The sequence below is a fragment of the Cervus canadensis genome, chromosome 2 (genome assembly GCF_019320065.1).
Source record: "Cervus canadensis isolate Bull #8, Minnesota chromosome 2, ASM1932006v1, whole genome shotgun sequence".
Taxonomy (NCBI): Eukaryota; Metazoa; Chordata; class Mammalia; order Artiodactyla; family Cervidae; genus Cervus; species Cervus canadensis.
This window is the reverse complement of record NC_057387.1, coordinates 14,325,811-14,344,006: the sequence shown is the minus strand read 5'-3', so window position 1 is coordinate 14,344,006 and position 18,196 is coordinate 14,325,811. Positions and strand designations below refer to the sequence as shown.

General features: G+C 37.2%; 1 protein-coding gene across 6 annotated transcripts in view; it reads right to left on the bottom strand.

Annotated features, from left to right (window-relative positions):
* ASH1L (ASH1 like histone lysine methyltransferase) overlaps nucleotides 1-18,196 on the bottom strand; it is a 201,023-nt gene that overhangs the window by 100,180 nt on the left and 82,647 nt on the right. For all 6 annotated transcript variants that reach the window (XM_043454370.1, XM_043454369.1, XM_043454361.1 and 3 more), the window contains one exon: nucleotides 1,818-2,562. In XM_043454370.1, the coding sequence (XP_043310305.1) occupies nucleotides 1,818-2,562 (745 nt within the window). The remainder of the gene's footprint in view (nucleotides 1-1,817; nucleotides 2,563-18,196) is intronic.

Sequence of the window (18,196 nt, the reverse complement as noted above, 5' to 3'; positions counted from 1 at the left end):
CACATTTTGGGAATTATTCTAATTTTTCTGATTTCTTAATTGGACTCTCTGTAACCAAGCAAGAGCTTGTGGGGCATTCCCAGGACAGACCCCTCCCTTATATAGTTTTCTCTAAACTTATGTAGAAAATAGCATCTGATGCACATTTCCTGAAGTTGTTTTACAGATGGTAAAACGACCATCAAATGAAAGAAATTAACTACTTGATGATCCTGAACACCACAGACCTCCTGGCTCCTAAGGACTGATAACGTAACCTCCGTGACACCATCCTGTTACCTCACCATCAACCATTCAGAGATCTGTGCATGAGCTGATCATATCCCTAGGATGCTCTTCCATCACCTTGTCTTTAAAAATGTTCTCCTAAAACCCACCAGGGAGTTCAGGTTTTTTAAGCACTAGTTGTCCTCAACTTCTTGCCTGGCACTCTATAATAAATGCTGCACTTTCCTTTACCACAACTCTCTGTCAGTAGTTTGACTTTACTGTATAAAGGCAATCAGATACCAGTTTTGTTCAGTAATATCTTCATTCATAAATCTTCAGCATTCTTGAAAATAACATAAGCATTACTGGCTATAAATATCCCTCTAGGTACCTCTTTTGATACATCTCAAAGTTTCCATATGTAGCACAGTATTCATTCAGTTCTAAATATTTTTAATACTTTAATTTAAAAAACTACAAAAATCCATTGGGAATATAACTTATAGAAACTACATATTATATGCAATCTTGATAAATAACTGGTAATAAACACAGCACTAACTCATACCTTATACAAGAGTAAATTTCAACTGATTTAAGACCTATATGTTAAAAAGTAATATATAATCCTTTGAAGAATAATTAAATTATTACATATTCTTAGCATGCAGTAATATGATACTATATATACTAAATTACAAGATCTTCAAGATATATAAAAAGTTATCATTTACATAGAACAGCCTTGTATATGTACATATTTGTAAATGCATCAAGAAGAGTAAAAAAAACCACAATAAACTGTTAATAGTCTTATCCATGAAAAGAATAGGATTTGAAAAGAAATGAGATTATGTGAAAAGATAATTAAAACTCTTGAATCAGTACACTTCTAGCTTCACAGATTTATTTATAACTACATATTCTCTCAGGAAAAAAGTTTAAATCTCTATAAGAAAGTTTTTTTTATAGATGTATGCATAGAGAGCTACAAAAAAACCTCTGTAAACAGTGGTCCGGTGGTTAAAACTCCACACTTTCTCTGCAGGGGGCACAGGTTTGATAACATACACTGTGTGGCAAGACCAAAAAACAAAACAAAATCAAATAATCTTCAGGGAAAGAATCTGATTGGATATATAACAAAAGGATTAAATGATCTTTCCAGGGGGTAATTTCTGACTTTCTGCCCTACATCTTTTGGGGAAAAAGTAAAAATATAAAAAAGAAGCCATTAAAAAACAATCTAACATGCATGAAGACTTAGAAAATGTATTTGATGACAGGGATGACAAGTTTAGAGCTTAGAGGAGATAAGATAGTCTGACAGTAAAAATAATTCTGCTCACATAGTTATACAACATAATCTTTCTGGGTCTTGATTTCCTCATCTGTATAGTGAGCGCCTTGGCTACATTGTTACATTTCCCCTTTCTTGTTAATTATTCATAATTTTGACAACCAGAAGTAAGAACACTTAGAACAGAACAGATCTTTTGTAGTGAAAAGGTTACTAGATCAACTGAACAATTCAACTGCAAAGATATGTTAAATTTGTACATAAGCTAGTTTCCTCTACACAAATAAAACCTTAAATGAGGAATTACCTTTTAGCATTCTCCTCTTCTTCTTCTTCGTCTGGGAATGGCTTCTGCTTTTTCTTGGTCTGTTCTTCCAATAGCCAACTTTTCCTCTTCAATCCCTTTTTATGGTCTGGATTCAGGTTTACACTCTGAACAACAGCTTCAATAACATCTGTAACTGTATCAGGACCAAGGTGCAGGGCTGTTCCTTCTTCGCCTTCATTTAATTCTGAATCAACAAATTGGGCAGCTTGGAATGCTTGCATTGATACCACAGCCTGGAGAGGACATTTCCGAGGTCGACCTGGTCTGCGTTTAACAAAGTTATTCCCTGTCCTGGCCTGTCTTTGAAGTTTTTTGGCTTTTAAAATTTTATTGACATGGTCCAGGTTTTTCTTGGTGGCCAAGATTTTGTCATAATTGCACATTTTCCGAGCTTGGCGCTGCATAGCTTCTACTACACTTCTCTTAATATGATGTGGAGAATGGCTGCTTGGCAACTTTTCAGAAAGGAGTGAGAGGCTACTACTGCAAGAGTCACTGGGGGCTGCAGGCACTAGAAGGCTGTCTGGTTTTCCTAGGGTTCGCTCCTTGCTGAGGCTGTGGCCTGGACTGGAGGAAGGTGGCACAGAAGCAGATGCAATCACAGCATCAATATTTTTCTCCAGGGGCTCTTGGTCCTCATGTTGTACCATTCGCTGCAGCAGACTATCCACAGAGTCATCCCCAGAAGAAACCAATCTTGGACTTCGAGAGGGAACTCCATTCACTAAATAAGACAACAAATCACATGTGATAAAAACTGAACACAGCTAGTTACTCAAATAACTTTATAGAAGATAAAAGATAAGGAATACCACCGTATTATTCACAGCAAGATTAAATATCATAATATCATACACATTTGTCTTTCACGGGCAAGGTTCCTGAATAAGGTATTACAATAACCACAGTAAATTCAAAGTTGGCCCATGGTTCCCTAATAACACATGGGTAAAAAACCAATTCTTACTCTGAGACGAGGAGCAGAAAGAAGAGTTTCTTTCTTTATTACTACTATTTTGGCTGCACTGCGTCTTTGCTGCAGTGCTTGGGCATTTCACTAGTTGTGGTACACAGGTTTAGTTAGATCCCCATGGCATGTGGGATCTTAGTTCTCCAACCAGGGTTTGAACCCAGGTCCCCTGCACTGGAAGGTGGATTCCTAACCACTGGACCACCAGGGAAGTCCCTAGAATTTATTTCTTTAAAAACAAAAGTTCAGTTAAGAGATATGACAGCTAAATATTGAATAAAGAACTAAAACTTTAAATACATATGATGTTTCTATAATACAACAGTGTGTGCTCAGTTGTGTCCAAACTCTTTGCGACCCCATGGACTTAGAGCCGGTCAGGCTCCTCTGTCCATGGGATTTTCCAGGCAAGAATACTGGAGTGGGTTGCCAATTACTCATCAAGAGGATGGATCTTCTTGACCCAGGGATCAAATCTGAGACTCTTGCGCCTCTTGCATTGGCAGGTGGGTTCTTTACCAATAGCGCCACCTAGATAGTTCAGTGCTTTTTCTGACAATGTTTTAAAAGTGCAAAGGAATAAAAGAAATTCTCTTCTTGGGAAAAGGTTTAAAATTAGAAAACATCTCTATAAACTATTTTAGAAAGAATACATGTTGATGGTAAGATTTGAAAACAAGTCATCTTACCTATAAAATAAGCTTATGGTTACCAAAGTGGGGCTGCTGCTGCTGCTAAGTCGATTCAGTCGTGTCCGACTCTGTGCGACCCCATAGACGGCAGCCCATCAGGCTCCCCCATCCCTGGGATTCTCCAGGCAAGAACACTGGAGTGAGTTGCCATTTCCTTCTCCAATGCATGAAAGTGAAAAGTGAAAGTGAAGTCGCTCAGTCATGCCTGACTCTGAGCAACCCCATGGACTGCAGCCCACCAGGTTCCTCCGTCCATGGAATTTTCTAGGCAAGAGTACTGGAGTGGAGTGCCATTGTCTTCACCAAAGTGGGGAGGAGGAATAAATTAGGAGTTTGGGATTACCAGATTAACTGAATCACTTTGTTGTACGTCTGAAACTAATGCAACATTGTAAATCAAATATACTTCAATAAAAAGCAAAAGCAAAAAACAAATGGTCTTAGATAAACCTTACCTTAGAGACCCCAACGATTTGGTGGTATTTGTTTGGTGTCTACAGCAACTTTTGAAGACTATAAATAATGTGGGACATTTTCAATTTCCTCTGGCAAGCTATATTAGTGTTACAATGTTATAAAAATAATAGGTCATTTCCCAAGATGCCGAGTTTACTGTAAGTGATCACCGGTTACACTTCTTCAAAGTTAATCAATGGATTTCTAATCTATTTGATTTTAAAATGTGATACTATTTTAGTTATTCCTTTACAAATTCTAGCCACTCTAGATTACAATCTCATCAGACTACAAGGAAATTTTTCTCAAATTACCAACATCTTCCTTCAAATATATCCAATTGTCTCATTTAAATTCAGTATTTTTAAAATGTCAAACTTTTAGCTGTATTTTTTCTTTTTTAGAAAACTTTTTATTTTCTATTGAGGGTACAGCTGATTAACAATGCTGTGATAGTTTCAGCTAAATGGTAAAGGGACTCAGCCATACATATACGTGTATCTGTTCTCCCCCAAACTCCCCACCCATCCACACAGCCACATAACTTTAAGCAGAGTTCCATGTGCTATATGGGCCTCCCTCATGGCTCAGTTGGTAAAGAATCTGCTTGCAATACAGGAGACCCAAGTTTGATCCCTGGGTTGGGAAGATTCCCCGGAGAAAGACATGGCAACTCACTCCAATATTCTTGCCTGGAGAATGCCATGGACAGAGAAGCCTGGCAAGCAAGTCCATGGGGTTGCAAAGAGCTGGACATGACTGAGCGACTAATACTCACTCACTCACTTGTTCGCTATACTGTAGGTCCTTGTTGGTCATCCATTCAAAATACAGCAGGGTTGTGTCCATTTCAAACTCCCAAGCTATCTCTTTCCCCAGTCGTAAGCCCCCCAACCATAAGTTCCTTCTCTATGTCTGTGAGTTCTGTTAAGTTCATTTCTTACAATCATTTAAGATTTCATATGTAAGGAATGTCATATGCTAATTCTCCTTGACTTAACTTCACTCTGTATGACAATCTCTAGGTCCATCCATGTTGCTGCAAATGACATTATTTCATTCTCTGTAATGGCTGAGTAATATTCCATTGTATATATGTACATCTTCTTTATCCATTTCTCTGTTGGTGGACATTTAGATTGCTTCCACGTCTTGGATACTGTAAACAGTGGTGCAATGAACACTGGAGTGTGTGTATCCTTTTGGACAATGTTTTTCTCTGGGTGTATGACCAGAAATGGGATTCCAGGGTCATAGTGTAGCTCTATTTTTAGCTTCTTAATGATCCTCCATACTGTTCTCCACAGTGGCTATACCAATTTTCATTCCCAGTAACATTACAAGTGGGTTCCCTTCTCTCCAGACTGTCTCCAGCATTTGTTGTTTATAGATTTTTTTTTTAATGATGGTCATTCTAACTGGTGTAGTTTTGACTTGCATTTCTCTTAATACTTAAGAATGTTGAGCACCTTTCCATGTGCCTCTTGGCCATGTATATGTCTTCTTTGGAAAAATGTCTATTTAGGTCTCTTTAAATATTTTCTTGGGTCCTTTCTCTCTCTCTTCTCCTTCAAGGACCCCTCTAATGCAAATGTTGGTGAATTTAACTTAATAGCCTAAGAGGTCTCTTAGGCTATCTTCATTTCTCTTTATTCCTTTTCTTATATTCTGTTTTGTGGCACTGATATCTACCATTCTGTATTCCAGGTCACTTTGTTCTTCTGCTTCAATTATTCTGTTATTGATTCCTTCCTGTGTATTGTTCATCTCTGTTTGTTCTATGGTTCTTCTAGGTCTTTGTTAAACATCTCTTATGTCTTCTCCTTTTTTCCCTCAGAGGCCCTGGATTATCTCCATTATCATTATTCTGACCCCTTTTCTGGAAGGTTGCCTATCTCCACTTCATTTAGTTGTTTTTCTAGGGTTTTATCACAGTCCTTCATCTGGGACATAATTCTCTGCCTTTTCACTTTGACTTTCTATAACTGTGGTTTTTGTTTTGGAGGTTGCTGGACTCAGTTCTTCTTGCTTCATCTGACTGCCCTCTATCTGGTGGATGAGACTATCAAAGAGCTTTGGGCAAGTTTCCTGCTTTCAGCTATGTTTTATATCACCACTCTTTAAAATCTTGCCTCCACTGTTTTTATGATAACATACTTTGATTACCTTCCAGTTACTTGTGACTGAATTAACTTTAGAGATCCTCAATCCTAAATACTTGTCATTTACCTTTTAGACCTACTTCCCCACTGGGGAAATGTTCATTCTCATAGTTTCAAAGTAATCCTTCTGATTACTTTTCTCAGTGAATGATACCATAAAGCCAACTATTCAAGATTCTATATACTGAGAACCAATCATGTGGCTGGGATCATTTGATCTAAGCTCAGACAAAATCATCTAACTTATGCTCCCCACAAGCCATAAACTTTTGTCTTATGTTAGTGTGATTTCTTGACCCTATCTACTTTTCTTCATACTACTATAACAACTCAAGACCAAGCTAATCTTATCTCCCTGCCCTAAACTGCTTGCAGGGCTATTAAAACATGTATACACTCCTCTGATGCTTCTCATACCAAGTGAGAGTATCTAATTCCCCTCCCATGAATATGAGCTGCCCTTAGTAAGTTGCTTCTAGCTAACAGAATTTGATGGAAATATGAATGTGGTGATTTCTAAGGTTATGCTAGAAAAGGAACACAGCTTTCACCTGGGTCTCTCTCAGGACACATGCCCTTGGAACCCAGCTTCCACACTGCAAGAAAGTATAAGAATAATTCCTGGGTTCAAAATCCCGGAAATTATTTTTGTCTGCTCTTTCCTATCATCAACTGCCCAGAAATACCAAAGGTTTTTAATTCTTAAGAATAAATTTAGAACAGAATCTTAAAATGGGTATACTGTTTGGAATTTCATTCCTGAGCCACTCACCTAGGGCTACCTCACACCTTACTTTATAAATTGATTCCATCTTACCAAATTCTAGCCTGCCAATTCTCAGTTTTGTTTTGTTTTGTTTTTTTCTTAATTTATTTTTGGCTGTGCTGAGTCTTCCTTACTTTTCAAGGGCTTTCTCTAGTTGTGGCGAGGGGGAGCTACTATTCGTTACAGTGCTCAGCCTTCTCATTGCCATGGTTTCTCTTGTTGCAGGACACAACCTTTAGAAGCTGGGCTTCAAAAGTTGCAGCATGTGAACACAGTACTTGTGACTTGTGGGTTCCAGAGCATGAGTCCAGTAGTTGTGGTGCATGGGTTTAGCTATCTTGTGAAATGTGGAGTCTTCCCAGATCAGGAATTGAACTTTTTTTTTTTTTAGGAATTGAACTTTTGTTTCCTGCATTTGCAGATGGATTCAGGGAAATCCTACCTCTCTGTTTTTTGTTTGTTTGTTTGTTTTGTTTTGGGAGTCTGCTCCATCTAGGACATTATGCTGGGCATGCTATATTTTACTTCTGGCCACACTGCATGACATGCAGAATCTTAGTTCTACGACAAGGGTGATCACACCATCGTGGTTAACTGGGTCATTGAGATATTTTTCTTTCTGACCCCATGGACTCTAGCCCACCAGGCTCCTCTGTCCATGGAATTTTCCAGGCAAGAATACTGGAGTGGGCTGCCATTCCCTTCTCCAGGTGTCTTGCCAACCTTCAGATTGAACCTGGGTCTCCTGTACTGCAGGCAGATTCATTACCAACTGAGCTACCAGGGAAGCCCCTTTTAACTTTAGTCAATCTAATATATATGAAACAATATCTCACTAAGAATTTAACTGCATTTTCCTAATAAGTGAGCGTACTTTCATGTGTGCTTAGTCGCTCAGTCATGTCCGACTCTTTGTGACCCCATGGACTGCCAGGCTCCTCTGTCCATGGTGATTCTCCATGCAAGAATACTGGAGTGGGTTGCCATGCCCTGCTCCAGGTGATCTTTCCAACCCAGGGATCAAACCCAGGTCTCCCACGTTGTAGGCGAATTCTTTACCATCTGAGTCACGAGCAGAGCCCTTGTGTCTCATCAAGTATTTTCATGTGCTTCACTGCAACTCATAAGCAGTCTTTTGAAATGATGCTATTCAAAAAATTTCCCCATTATTTTCATTGGGTACCTTCACTGGTTTGTTTTTTATTTTTATTTTTTTAAATTCTATTGAGATATAATTGACATAGGACATATATTAGTTTCACATGTACAAGAGTAATAATGATTTGGTATTTGTATATACTGCATAATCATCACCATTACCATGCATAGTTACAAATTCTTTTTACTTCTGTGTGTTTTTCATTTTCTAAATGTCTTTAGAAGAGCAAAAGTTTAAAAAGTTGATGAAGCTCAGTTTATCTAATTTTTTTTTCTTTTTTGCTTTAATAGTTCGTGCTTTTTATCCTACTTAAGAAATCTTTGAATACCCCAAGGTCATAAAGATTTCCTACTAAGTGTACTTCTGAAAGTTCTATAGTTGGAGAAACTACATACAGGTATATATTCTATTTCAAGTTAAATTCTACATATGGTATAAGGTCAACGATCTTTTTATTCCATAAGTATATCCAGCAGTTCCAACACCATTTGGTACAAAAGATTATCCCTGCTCCACAAAAATACAGTATATGTGCAGAAAATCAATTTAAAAAATCTATGGGAATGTCTATTTTTCCAGTGTCTATTCTGTTGCATTGAAAGATCTATATATCCTTTCACCAAAAACAGTCTTGAATAATTTATAGTACGTCTTTGTATCGGTTAGTAGAAGTCTTCTAATTTTGTTCTCAAAAAGAGCATACATGTTTTACCTTTTAAGATATTTTATGTATCTATATAAATTATAGAGCTTGGAACTTTATATTTTAAAAAGCCAGCTGGAATTCTGATTGAGATTCCATTAAATCTATCACTTAATTTTGACAGAAGTGACATTTTAACAATACTGATTCCTCCCAACAAATGATTAATCTAGAATATCTATTTAATCTTTTAACCATTGTTAATAATGCTTCATACTTTTTATCATATAGATCTTATATATTTGTAACTTTTAATACAATTGTAAACCATATTTTGCTTACATTTCAATTGCTAATTATTCATTGCTAGTACACAGAAATACATTTTATGTTTAGCTTATATCTCTCTCTTAAACTCATTTACTAGGTAGAGTAGCTTTTTTCTGACAGATTTCTTAGAAATTTTCCTATGCATCAAATCATCTGTAAATAGAATTTTTTTCTTCTTCCTGTCTTACCTGTATGCCTTTTATTCCTAAGAATTGGGGTTTTGGGGTGGGCATTTTTTAAAATTTTATTTTTAATTGGAGAATAATTGCTGTACAATGTTGTGCTGGTTTCTGCCACACTTCAGCATGAATCAGCCACAGGTATACACATGTCCCCTCCCTCTTAAAACTCCCTCCTTTCTTCCGCCGCCACATCCCACCTTACTAGTCTGTCACAGAGCACCAGGATGAGCTCCCTACGCTATAGAGCAACTTCCCATTAGCTATATATTTTACATATGGTATTGTATATATTTCAGTGATACTCTTTTTCAATTCGTCCTACTCTCTCCTTCCCCCTCTGTGTCCATAAGTATGTTCTTTATGTCTAAGTGTCTATTCCTGTCCTGCAAATAGGCTGATTCATCAGTACCATTTTTCTAGATTCCATATATATGCGTTAATAAACTATTTATTTTTCTCTGACTTCACTGTGTATAAGAGGCTCTAGGTTCATCCCCCTCACTAGAACTGACTCAAATTCATTGCTTTTTATGTCTGAGTAATATTTCATTGTATATATGTACCACATCTTGTTTATCCATTCATCTCTTGATGGGCATCTAGGTTGCTTCCATGTCCTGGTTACTGTAAACAGTGCTGAAACGGACATTGTGGGCATATGTGTCTTTTTCAATTATGACTGTCTCAGGGTATATGCCCAGTAGTGGGTCATATGGTAGTTTTGTTCCTATTTGTAAGAAATCTCCATAATGTTCTCCATATTGTCTGTATCAATTTACATTTCCATCAACAGTGCAAGAGGGTTCCCTTTTCTCTACATCCTCTCTAGCATTTATCGTTTGTAGATTTTTTGATGATGGCCAGCCATTCTGACTGGTGTGAGGGGATACTTCACTGTAGTTTTGATTTGCATTTCTCTAATGCAAGGTGTTGAGTGTTTTTTCATGTATTTATTAGACATTTGAATGTCTTCTTTGGAGAAATGCCTGTTTAGGTCTTCTGTCCATTTTTTGATTGGGTTGTTTTCATGATGTTGAGCTGCTTGTGTATTCTGAAGATTAATCCTATGTCAGGTGCTTCATTTGCAATTATTTTCTCCCATTCTCACGGCTGTCTTTTCATCATTTATGACTTCTTCTTAAAGTAATTATTGCTATATACATCCCTACTGGCATTTTCTTAATTGTTTTGAGTTTGTTTTTGTAGGCCTTTTCCTTCTCTTGTGTTTCCTGCCTAGAGAAACATTTGTTGTACAGCTGGTATGGTGGTGCTAAATTCTCCTTACTTTTAATAGCTTTTGTGTTTAATTTTTGTTAGTTTGATTAATATCTGAAAGAATTGGTGCTTTTCAAGTGGATGTCAGATTCTGTCAAATGTTTTCTCTTTAGGTACTTAGACAATTGTGATTTTATTAACAGTAAGCTGTTAATTTCATAATCTATTTTCTAATGTTAATCCAAACTTGCATTTCTGGAATAAACTCATGTGGACATGGTATGCTAATCATTCAACACACTGGATTCAATTTGATAATATTTTGTATCATTTGCATTCATGCATAGAAACATGGTCTATAGTTTTCTGGTAATGTGTGTGTTGCTTGGTTTCAGAATCAGGGTAACGGTGGCCTCATAAAATACGTTGGGAAAATGTTTCTACTTTCTGGAATAGTTTTTGTATAACTGGTATTCTTTTCCTTGAATGTTCATGATTAAAACTATTTGGGTCTTGAATTTTCATTGTAGAAAGGTTTTAAACTATAGGTTGAATTTATTAAATAGATATGAGGCTATTTAGGCTATTTGTTCCTGAGTTTGTTAATGGTTTTTCTCTTTTTATCAAATTTATTGGCAAAACACTGTTCATTATGCTCCCTTATTATCCTCCTGTGGCATGTAGCAATTGCAGTGATATCCTTTTTTTTCATTCTTGATGCTGTTAACTCAGTTTCTTTTTTCTTAATCCTTTTGGCTAGAGTTCACATTTTTTAAAAAGATTTTCAGATAAGGAATACACCTTCAGACACAGAAGTGCATGCAGAACACCAGCTATAAGAGTACCTGACCAAAGGAAAATATATAGAACCAGGCAAAACTCAGGAGGAGGAAGGAACTAGGGGGATAAACAGGAGTGTTAGTAGGACTGGAGGTGCCCGTGGCGTGTGGGGGAACTGAAGCAGGGGTCCGACCCCCACATCAGGGCAACTGTCTGAGTCAGAGGAGAAACATCTAAGGCTGGGAGTGAAACAGCTGATCTGTGGCTGTTCTCATTCACACCTGTGGAATGAGAATCAGAAAGTCCTTGCTGCAGCCATACATACCCCAGACAGGGAAGCAGGTCCCCTGGAAAGCGCAGCAGCTGGGAGCTGGAGTTTAGGGATTGCAGAGCAATCCCAGACGAGGGTTGCTGTTGACTGCGGAGAGATGGATTGAGGGGATGTGAGGGAGGAGACTGTGGTGGGAAATGCCTGTGGAGGAAAGCCCGGCAGCCATGGAAGCAAGGCGATACTGCTGAGTCATGTGTAGGGGGTGGAGCCATCACTATAGACTCTCTCTCCTCACAGGCCAGCATGTGGAGACGGGAGGGAGGTTCAAAAGGGAGGGGATATATGTATACATATGGCTGATTCATGTTGAGGTTTGACAGAAAACAACAAAATTCTGTAAAGCAATTACCCTTCAATAAAAAAATAAATTAAAAAAGAATGTTTTCAGTAAACCAGTATAAGCTTTCAGTAAATTTTCTATGCTGTTAAAGCTAAGAAGACAGACTTAGCTATACCCCATAAATTTTTATGTATTATCATTTTTATTCAATTTAAAAGATATTTCTGGACTTCCCTGATGGTACAGTGGATAAGAATCTGCCTCTGAATGCAGGAGACACAGGTTCAATCCTTGGTCTGGAAAGATTCCACATGGCGAGGGATAGCTAAGTCTATGAGTCGAACTACTGAAACTTACCCACCTACAGCCTGTGCTCTACAACAAGAGAAGTCACCACAAGGAGAAGCCCGTGCAGCACAATGAAGAGTAGTCCCTGCTCACTAAAACTAGAGAAAGCCTTTGTGCAGCAACAAAGACCCATCATAGTCAAACAAACAAACAAAATATTTAAACAAATTTAAAAAAATTTTATCTGTGATTTCCTCTTTGACTTATGGGGTATTTAGAAGTGTGTTGTTGGGCTTCCCTGGTGGCTCAGTGGTAAATAATCCACCTGCCAATGCAAGACACATAGGTTTGATCCCCAGTCCAGGAAGATCCCGCACGATGCAGAGTAACTAAGCCATGTGCCACAAATACCGAGCTCATAAACCGCAACTACTAAAGCCTGTGCTCCTAGAACCCATTCTCCACAACAAGAAGTGATGAGAAACCTGTGCACTGCAACGAGAGTAGCCCCAGCTGCGGCAACTACAGAAAAAGCTCATGAAGCAACAAAGAAACAGCAAAGTCATAAATACATGAATATTTTGTTTTAAAAAGAGGTGTGTTGCTCAATTTTCACTTTTTGGGGGGGAATGTCAAGATACCTTATGTTACTGAATTCTAATTCAATTTCACTGTGTTCTTAAAATATATACTATGATTTCAATCTTTTAAAGTTTATTAAGAAGTTTTACAGCCCAGAGTATGATAATATCTTGGTATAATTTCACATGAACTTCAAAAGAATATGAGAAAAGGGTGTTGTCTATTTACTTACTGAAAATTCCTGGAATGCTTCAATTCTTTGGTAAAGCCATGTTTCCAACTAACATGATTTTTCTGTGTGAAGAACATTTCTAGTACTGTAAATCTGCTGACAACAAATTCTTTAAGTTTGTTTTTCTGATAATGTTTATTTTGCCTTCATTTGTGAAGGGTATTTTTCTGGTTCAAGAATTTTAAATTGATAGGTTTGGTTTTTTTTTTCCTTCCCTGTCAGCATTTTAAAGACATCATTTCACTATCTTCCTGGTTAGGATTTGTGGAACTTCATGGACCTATGGGTTTACAACGTTCATTAAGCTATTAATTATGGAAGATTATTTTTCAGATGTTTTTTATACCTAACTCCCTCCTTGTAAGACTCAGATCCTATGTATGTTGGCCTTCCTGATATTGTACCACAAGTTAATAAAACCGTGTTCATTTTATATCAGTCTTCTTATCCCGCATTTACACTTTATTTTTATTATTTTTTAAAAAAATTTTGGCTGTGCTGGGAGTTTGTCCTGGCATTTGGGCTTTCTCTAATTGCAATGCGTGGGCTTAGTTGCCACAAGGCATGTGAAATCTTAGTTTCCCGACCAGGGATCCAACCTGCGTCCTGCGTCCCCTGCATTGGGAGGGTGTACTCTTAACTACTGGACAAACAGGGAAGTCCCTACACTTCATTTTAGATAGATTTTAATAGTATTGTTGCAAGTTCAAAGAATTTTTCTTCTGGAGTGTCTAATCTGCTGTTATCCCATTCAATGAAATTTTCACTTCAGATATTTATCATCTAAAGAAGTTAACCTTGGATTTTAAAAATAGCTTCCATTTTCACTATTCACTATATTCATGTTTTCCTTTAAATCCTCAAGGATAGCTATTTTAATGTACTTGTTAATTCCATCACATAGTATTTCTGTGCCAGTTCCCACTGACTATTATTCCATATTCTATTTAGTCATATTTTCTTGCTTCTTGGCATGTCTATTAATTTTTGATTGATGCCAAATGCTGTAATGATACATTGTTAAAGTGTTTCGATTTTGCTGTCTTCCTTTTTAAAATGTTAAGTTGGAGAAATTGAATATACATAGTTCTGGTTGATTCATCTGCCTTTCAATTGCAAGATAAAGGCTGGCATTCCTGTGTTGCTGGAGTAAATGAGAATGCCAGGTAAATCAAGATCAAGGATACCCTAATCAAAAAAGAAACTCAGCTTTACGATGAAGACAAATTAAACTCGCCTTTGGCTCTGCAAGGCAACTGGAGGCGCTACCAATCTGCAACAAAATTTTATTCAACTTTTTCTTTGTCTCACAGGCAATATACAACTGCATGAAACACAGAAGGTGAGTGTGAGCTTGTGTTCAGGAACTCTTTTTTCCGCTTCACCCAAAGATAAAACTGAAATAAGGATCCAACTTCTGTGATAGATTTGTTTCTATCTGATCTTACACTGGAGTCACCATTAGGGTGTTACACATTCATGAAGGGAAATGTGATGGAAACCTCTGTCTGCTAGAGCCCTAGGCTTTGTTCTTTGTCTCTTATTAACTGAATGTGTTCCAATAAGCAGGCTCAATATAACCAGGACTCAAGTAGGTGTCAAAGACCTCTAATGCTATTTGTTTTTGTTGAATCATGCTTTCTGGACATTTCTGGTTTTCTATTTACTTATTTCAAAGTTCAGCAAGGTATTCAGAAGTGTTTCCCACATTTTACTTAGTTTCAGGCATCAAGAAGATTGCTTACTCTGCACATCTAATCTACCACACTGGTGGAAATAAAGAGCTCTAATTTATTTCAATGTAACCTGAATTCCAATAGTCTCCTTTCCTCACCTAAAGCCTCCAAACTGCTCTCACTTTACACCTGTTTTTCTAAAAATATTTTCCACAATCATTTCACACTTTCTGTCTACATCTTTCTTGATTTCCATATGACATCTGACATTAAGAGGCTTCTATGACATGTCCTCTTTATTTTTTATATTAAAAAAACTATTTAAAATTTTATGGCATTCACTGACATCTTTTCATCCACTTTCTTCTCAAATCTAACGTATCTTAAATCTCCAACTCTGTCATCTTTTCAAATTACACTTTCTCTCTGGGCAACCTCATTCACTGACAGATTTAAGTTTATATACACACTGCTAGATCCGTACCTCTACCACAGGCATCATAAACTATAAACCACACCTTCCAAATGGCTAACATTTCTATCTCAATAACCCAAAGGCAGTTTAATATATCCAAACCAAAAGCCATTATCTACTGTCTCTACACATTTCTCACTCAACAGTCCATTCTCCATACTGTAACGTTATGGATTTTTCTAAATGCACATGTGGCACACTATATTATTATTCATAAATATCTGCCTGCTCCTCCCTTGGTAGGATTATACTTCCCATACTTCTTTGACATAAGACTTAACCAATGTCACTTGCTTTGGCACTGAAATATGAGAATTAACGTATATTACCTCTGGACAGAACTTTTAAAAGCTAGTTAGTGCAGTACTATGGTCCTTCACTCTCTTTCATAAGACAAGTAACACTCCAGATACATAGAAGCTGCTCCATCAGACTTGATACTAGAGATAACATGGAGCAGAACCATCATGGTCATATAGCATGAACAAAAAATGTCTTTGTTGTTTTAAGTCACTGAAATTTTGGGATTTTTTTTTTTTTAAGTACTGCAAAATCTAGCTTATTCTGGTTGATACAATACATCAAATACTTTTCATCTTCCTTGTTCAAAATCCTTTGATAGCTCCCAACTGCATCTATAAAAATATCTCAATTCTGTCAAATAAGAAAATACATCATATCTAATAAAATCCATTATTACTTTCACAACTTCATGTCCTTGTCCCACCCGTCTCCTTCAATTATAGTAACATACAGGTCACAATTTCAGTACGTCAGTGGTTAGTAGTCGGGTACCTCTGTGTGTCATAACAGTTTGTATACTGGCCTGTTACAAAACTTAATACTTTTTAATTGGTGAATATGTCTGAATCCTTGAGGGCAGGAACCTTATTTTATTCATGCTTGTATCCCCAGTGCTTTATACATATAGTAACCCTAAATAAGTATTATTTACTAAAATAAAACATTTTGGTGATTTTCTTCATAGGTGTGTCTCTTATTGAAATCTAATTCATTTTTTTCTTTGGGAGTTGGCAAACCTCTTCTTTAAAAAGATAGTAAATATTTTAGACTTTTGAGGACACACACAATTTCTCGCACATATTACACTTTTTTCTTTCCCTTTAAGAAAACAAAAAAACCCTTTAAAAATGTAAAATCAATTCTTAGCTTGAAGACTGCACAATAAAGAGGCCTTGGACAACATTTAGTCCATAGGCTGTGGTTTGCTGAACCCTGGTCTAGGCTGATACCATCAAAAGTAGTCACTCATTGTGAAAGAGTTTAAAAGTCTCGCCCAAGTAGTATAAACCACAAAGTACTATGAGAGACAAAACTATCATTGCTATTTCAACTCCACTGTATCTTTGGCACTATGGTACTAATAAAAACTTCAAATATGGTTAAGATAACCATCAAATAAAAATTAAATACCATATTGATACAATTTGACACTGAGGCCTTATGCTGATGAAGAAATGAAATTTTCTGATGTTGGTGCTAGCGGTAAAGAATCCGCCTTCCAGTGCAGGAGACAGAAGAGATGCAGGTTCAATCCCTGAGTTGGGAAGATGCCTGGAGAAGGAAATAGCAACCCACTCCAGTATTCCTCCCTGGAGAGTCCCATGGACAGAAAAGCCTGGCGGGCTACAGTCCATAGGGTCGTAAAGAGTCGGACACGACCATGCATCACAATCATACATCATTAAATGATCTGCTAAGCAAAACCACATGGACAGAAAGCTAAGAAACAACATGTCACTTCCTTGCTAAAACTTTCAAAGACTTCTAAGTGTTATCAATAAGACTCTACATGACTGGTCCTCACATACCTCTCCAGCTTCATATTCAGTTGCTGTCTTTATTCCAACCACACTGGCTCCTTAATTTTTTAAACTTACTGCTCTCCCCTTTACATATATTACCCCCATTGCTGGGAATGAGACTCCCCATTTTGCCTGATAATACTGATAAATTAAAAATGATTCCCTACTAATTGAGATGCAAATGTAGAGAACAGACCTGTGGAGAGAGCGGGTGACAGAGCGCGGGGCAGACTGAGAGCGCAGCACTGACGTACACACACCATCATGTGTGAAACAGTGGGAAGTGCTGCATGGCACAGGGAGCCCAGCACGGTGCTCCAGGTGGCCTAAAGGGGGGGCGGGGGATGGGCAGGAGGGAAGCTCAACAGAGAGGGGTATGTGTGTACTTACAGCTGATGCCTGTCAATGTACAGCAGAAACTAACACAACACAGTAAGGCCGTTATCCTCCGACTTAAAAATTAATTTTAAAAAACTCCATGATTTCCTACTCTCCAATCCTCTAAAAAGGTAGAAGACATATATCATTCTCTACTTTTTTTTTTTTTTTTTTTGGTAAACACACATACTATCAGTAAGAAGAAAACTGAGAGCACAATCTGTATACTGTATAAAGTATAGAGATATGTTATACTGTATGAAGAGGTTAGTGTAATGTTAGTTGCTCAGTCATGTCCAACTCTTTGAGATCCCACAGACAATAGCCTGCCAGGCTCCTCTGACTGTGGAATTTTCCAGTCAAGAATACTGGAGTGGGTTGCCATGCCCTTCTCCAGGGGATCTTCCTAACCCAGGGACTAAACTTGGGTCTCCCATATTACAGGGAGATTCTTCACTGTCTGAGCCACTAGTGAAGCCCCAGGAAGAGGTTATATATATATTAAAATACATAAATGACAATTTTTAATGGTTGATTTGAAATAAACATTAATAGAGGTTCTTCTTACAACCTCAAATTGTTTTACAAATCTCAAAGATGTGTAAATGCTACTGGAAACCATCACTTTACTAAACAACTTTATATATATCTGTCTTTATTAGATAGCTCCAATCTACAGTCCCTGTTATATTACATACCCCATTATCTCAATTCAACTTTCAAAATCTCTATTTTTGTGTATGCCTATCTTTGTAACTATTCATTTTGAATTATTCCTTCTAAACTACATCAAAATCACTATACCTCTACAAACTTTCAGTTATACGATAAATACTAAGGATGCAATACACAACATAAGTAAAATTAGCACTGCTGTATGTTATATATTAAAGTTGTTAAGAGAGTAAATCCTAAGAGTTATCATCACAAGGAAA